The sequence below is a fragment of the Plasmodium malariae genome (assembly GCF_900090045.1).
Source record: "Plasmodium malariae genome assembly, chromosome: 13".
Lineage (NCBI taxonomy): Eukaryota > Apicomplexa > Aconoidasida > Haemosporida > Plasmodiidae > Plasmodium > Plasmodium malariae.
In genome coordinates, this window is record NC_041787.1 from 2,990,177 (window position 1) to 2,996,176 (window position 6,000).

General features: G+C 18.6%; 2 protein-coding genes across 2 annotated transcripts; both read left to right on the top strand.

Annotated features, from left to right (window-relative positions):
• Positions 1 to 366: 366 nt before the first annotated feature.
• PmUG01_13068400 (fam-l protein) lies at positions 367 to 1,338 on the top strand (the record flags this gene model as incomplete). Its single annotated transcript, XM_029007646.1, has 2 exons — positions 367 to 453; positions 580 to 1,338. The coding sequence occupies 2 exons, from the start codon at positions 367 to 369 to the stop codon at positions 1,336 to 1,338; spliced, it is 846 nt and encodes a 281-aa protein (XP_028864014.1).
• A 3,487-nt stretch (positions 1,339 to 4,825) lies between these two features.
• PmUG01_13068500 (fam-m protein) lies at positions 4,826 to 5,722 on the top strand (the record flags this gene model as incomplete). Its single annotated transcript, XM_029007647.1, has 2 exons — positions 4,826 to 4,912; positions 5,045 to 5,722. The coding sequence occupies 2 exons, from the start codon at positions 4,826 to 4,828 to the stop codon at positions 5,720 to 5,722; spliced, it is 765 nt and encodes a 254-aa protein (XP_028864015.1).
• Positions 5,723 to 6,000: the final 278 nt, after the last annotated feature.

The following is a 6,000-nucleotide window of genomic DNA, read 5'->3' on the forward strand; positions in this document are numbered from 1 at the left end:
CTTATTTTATTAATTTTTAAAAACGGTTAATAAAAAAAATTATTTTATAATTAAACCAAATTAAATTGTATATTTTCAAGATTTATAAAACAATGAAAATTATATTATCTAAATGTAATTAGTTTTTTAAAAACAATATTATGATAAAACTTTTATAATATATATTAAGAGTTATTTTTCTCGGTGTCTTCTCTAAAAAGGATTATAATTATATAGCTTTTATTGATGCTATACAAAAAAAAAAAAACAAATAATAATAAAAAAAAAAAAGAATAATTAATTTTAGGGGTCTTTATCTTTAATGAATATTACATTATTTTTAATATTGTCGTTTCTGAATGTATTACAGTATTAAAAAAATATATTATGGAACAAAAAATTAATTTACTTTTATTTATTAAAATTTCTACTTTTACGCTTTTATCCTGGACAAAGTGTTTTATGAATAATACGGTATGATCATATTATTTGAGAATATTTGGATTATTATCATTTTTATTTTTTTATTTTTATTAATAAGATTTTTTAGTATAAAATATTTTATTCTTTATATAATAAATATTTACTCTATTTTTCCAGAGTATATTTAATAAGTCCCTGGATGAAAATTACAACCTTGGTAAAACACTAGTTACAAGAACATATAGAATACTAGTAAAATATAAGTATGATAAGGATTCAGTTACTGAGCGTTTAAAAGAACATAAATATAAGTGTGAATCGAACGAAAAGAAATGTATAACTAATAATGAAAAAAAAACCACAGAAAATAAAAAGGAGTTAAATAGATGTTCATCAATAAATACAGGAGTTCATAAACAACTTATGAATAATAAAACTTGTATATTCGAAACCAAAAAATATTCCCAAATTGAAAAAAAAATATTCAAAGAGCTTGATTATATAGATTTTCTTGAAAAAAATAGGACAATTAGCGATAAAACTTTCAGAAAAGCAGTATTTAAAAAATGCAGAGTACGAATTGTTTTACCTTTATTCATGGTCTTGTTATTATCAACCTATCTAATATTAGATTCTTTTTGTAGTTGTGGGCTTATAAAATGGTTGTTAGTTGTACTGAAGGAGAATATTGGGGCTGGATGGTCGCGTCCTCTACATGATTTTTTGGATAAACTCAATTTAGATATTTTGTGGATAAGTGGATGTGTAGGAAAGGAAGGTGCAAAAAGAACGTGGACGTTTATAACTATACCATTTCTGTACTATGTAATTTATTGTATGCCTTTGTTTATAATAGGTGTCACGATTATATTATATATCATTTACTACCATAAAAAAGTTAAAAAATATCAAAATATTAAGTTCAGGAAAGGATAAATATTATAAGAAATATTTTTCTTTATAATTAAATCAACAATATGAATTATTGTCTAAGACATCCTTAATGATATGACTAATAATTATATTCATAATTGCTAAAAATTTCATAAATATACGTACATGTACCTGGCTTCACTAAGATGCACAGAATAAAATAATTTGTTACGCCTTTTATTGTGAATTTGAACATAATATTTTTTTTAAATTTGTAGTTTAAAGTATCTTTTCAGATTAATTAAATTCTTTCGCTTAATATATATATTTGTGTATATCGATAGATTCCTGTGAAAAATATTTACTTATGCGTTATAATTAATATATGATAAAATAATTAATATACTTCTATTGATGTTTTGTATTAATTTATATTTTAAGTATAACCAATAGTTGGTGATATTTTTTTATTTTTTTCTGTGCTAAATATATTTATTTGTTCATGTATTTAGAAAAACATTTAATTAGCTTTAAATTAAATAAATTATATATTATTTTGTGTGAAATAGCACGAAATGAATATATATAATTGTATATATATATATATATATATATACATAAATGAAAACTTTGTATATAATATATTAAATGAGTTTTATGAGAAATATAAAATGGAAAAATTCCAAAGTAAAGCCCTTTTTATTAAACATCAGTTTTTTGACACAATATAAAATGTAACATATAAATAGGCAATAATATAATAACTTTATTAAATATTGGTTATATATAATTGCTTAATAACTTAGGATTTCTTAATATTAACAATTTAATGATGCACTAATGTCTTTTTATTTCTTTATTATTACGTATAATTGTAAAAAATTAATTAAATATATATTATATAGAAAACATATAAATATACTATATATATATTTTGGCATTATTAAAAGATTAAAATAATAAATTAAATATAATTAAACATTAATATATATTATGTATATATACTTTTTTTTTCTTTCTATAATAGTGTAATTATGATTGTCTTTATCTATGTAAAAGGATAAATTATCTCTACGGGTAATGAAAAAATATATAATTTTTCTAGATTAATATATTAATGTGTAGTTATTGTTTTATGTATATTTTCTAATTTTTTATTTTTATTAATATATTATGTAAATAGTTAATTTTCTTTTAATGATGTATAAAAATTTATGTATTTTATGTTTAAAATTACTAATTAATTTATATTTATAGCGCTTCACTTTTTAGAAAAAAAAAATTACTTGTTTTAAAAAATTCATAAGCCGGTTGCTTTGTTTGTTTTTGCTATATAGGTTTTAATTAGTTGTTTAAAAATTAATACTATATTTTCTTGTAAAAGTATTAATTAAATTAATGTGATAATTTAATACTAAGAATATAGAAGAAATCATAAGATATAACAAGTTAAAAAATATATTAGATTTGCCTCTGTATATGTGAAAATATTTTAATTACATTTTAGACAATAATTATGAACAAAAACAAAATTGATTTCTCTAAATTCTTATAGATACGATTATCTTATCAGCTAAAAATACGATATATTAGTGTAAATAATAAAATTAGAATAAACTCTTGAAAAAATAATATTGTATCTGCAGGTGAATGAAATAATCGTATGACATTAATACCATATATATATAAGAGAACGATTCACTTAAGTTTTACGTGTTAAAGGAGAAAAATAAATATTTTATAAGGAAATTAATTTAATTGTATATTATTTCTTAATTTAGAAAAAATATAAATAATTTAGAAAATATATATTATTTTAAATAAAATGGTTCAAAAAATCTATTGAAATCATGCATGTTACAAAAAGAGGAAAATCCTATTTATAATTAATTGTTCAGTAAAATTACTTTATTCAATGAGCTTATTTTTATAATGTATCTGTGGGTTATTATATGTTTTAAATGTTAGGTGGTTTATATTGCATATTTAAATATTAGCTGTGAGTAAACTGTTAATCTATTAATTTATTGTAACAATTAAAGGATGATAAGTAGGAGTCTTTTAAAATGTCAGAATAAATGCACAAATATTGTATAACTATAAAAATTCCATGATATTAAATTTTGTATTATTTCAACTTTTTTTTAATTTTTTAATTATTACCTTGGAGAAATAATAAATTTTAAATAGAAAAATATTATAATGTTATATTTCAGATAATAATAATACTTTTTTGTATGTATAATTTTTTTATAATTACTATTATTAGGGTTATTTTACCCAAGGAACATAATTATTGGGATATACTAAATTTTTTTGTTAAAAGAATTTTAAATAAAATATTATATTTTATATATTTATATAGACTTATTGCGACATAATTTTAAAATATGCTTCTATATTACATTTTTAAGCTAATAAAAAAAATAATATATTCTTTATAAAAATAACAATAAGAAAATTACCAAATCATACACTTAGGTAAATTATACTGTAATCCTTTCTTATTTGTTATATACATATTATACGCTATATATAATATTCTTATTTATAATTTTATTTCATTTGAATTATTATTAAATCCATGTAAATTAATGTAATATTTATGTGACGTTCTTAAGCTAATTCTCTTTTTTTCTCTTTCTTACTATATTAATAACCTATATATATACATACTTAATTAAAAAAATTATAAAAAAAAAATTATGCGGATAATTCTGTAAATGTTTCTTTTAGAAATAATGACATAAATTAAACTTAAATAAAAATAACAATTTCCAAAAATTATCGTTAAAAAAAAAAGATTCGTTCATTGTTTTCTCATAAAAAATATTCTTTTTCATAGGTTATTTAGTATATTATTATTAATATTTTTTAAAAAAAATGTGATCTATAAATTATTCTCTGTGTATTAGGAGTAACTAAAGAATGTACTATAATTAACATAATGTAAAATACTTTTTTTTTCATTTATTATTAATATTATTAGTTTGTTATTATAATAAGTATTTTTTAAAAATAGTTAGTTCTTAAATATGTTAATGAAATTATAAATATTAATGGAATAGCATCCTCATAATTAGTGATTATTGTTATAATATGTAGAAAAATGTATTATATATATGTTCTATATGTTCTATATTCTATATAAACGCAATATTTCTAAATATTAAAAAATGGCATATATATTTTTTTTTACTTTTTTCTGAATATAACATTAAACAAAAATATTTAATTAGTAAACTATATTAAATAACTTCGTTATATATTTTGAATACATAATAATAAATTCAAATTATATTATTTTAATTAATATTAGTTCTTTAAAAATACAATTAAGATAAAAATTTTGTAATACATAATTAAATTTCTTTTTTTTTATAAAATTCGTATAATATATTATAGCTATGTACATTTTCATAATAATTTAGAAAGAACATATAAAATATATTTTAGATGTATATAAGGATTCGTTAGTTATTAGAAGAATATTATATTATTTTTAATTTTATTACTTATTGAATATATCATAATATTAACTCTCTATAAAATGGAACGAATAATAAGGTTCCTATTTTTCATTAAAATTACTGCGTTTATTTATTTAACCTGGATGTGTCATGTTAACAATAATATGGTATGCTAATTACATTTAAGTTCCTAAGAATTATAAAAAAAATTTCTATTTTTATTTATGTTAATATTTTTTTTAAAGTTAGAATATACATTTTATTGAAAATATAATATATACTATTTTTCTTTTTATTAGAGGATATATAACAATTCTCAGAATGAGTACTCTAATCAAAGTAAAAAATTATCTTCAAGAAATTATCGATTATTAGCAAAATACAAACAGGATAGTGATTCACATATTGCGTGTTTAAAAGAAGGAATACCAAAAAATAAGAAATACGAAGAAAAATATTTACCTTATAATGTGAGAGGTACCAAAGCAAAAAAGAAACAATCTAATAAATGTTCATTAAGTACAGCACAATATTATGTAGAAGTTATGGATAATAATAATGGAATTTTTGATGGAAAACATTTCCATTTTGAAAGAAAATGGATCCGAAAAAAAGATTATGATTATATTATAGACAAAAATAGAAGAATATATGATATAGCCTTAAAAAAAATTAAATTTAGAAGTTATGGATTTGGTGTTACTTTATTTTTAATTTTTTTGTTCCTAGGAATAGGATTACCAATATTAAAAGGACTAGAGTCAATGGAAAATATTCTAGAATATAAAATATTTAAAGAATTTTATGATTTATTAAATAAAAATAAGCTTCTAGAAAGTGTTTTACCAGAAAAATACTTTTATGTGTTGTTATTTGGAGTGATTATCCTTATATTAGGTGTTATACTCATAATAGCTTTTAATAAGATATTAAGAAATAATGAAAAATACAATAAAATTAAGTTAATGGCTCAGTAAAATTAATAATAAATAATATGTATTTTTCTTTAAGGAAGTTATAAATATGAAGTAATACCTGTACTATCGCTGAAGATATTCTCACAAAACCTATTTATATTTCATTAAATATTATAAATGAACCTATATAAGTTTTATATCTTTGTTGCAAAATAGTAATAATATATAATATTAATGTTCTTCAGAAGTTGATGTTTTAATTTTCTTATGTGTGTATTTTAATAGGAAGTTTTAATTTAATTAAATATTGTGGTTGCATATATATTTTTGTGCATATA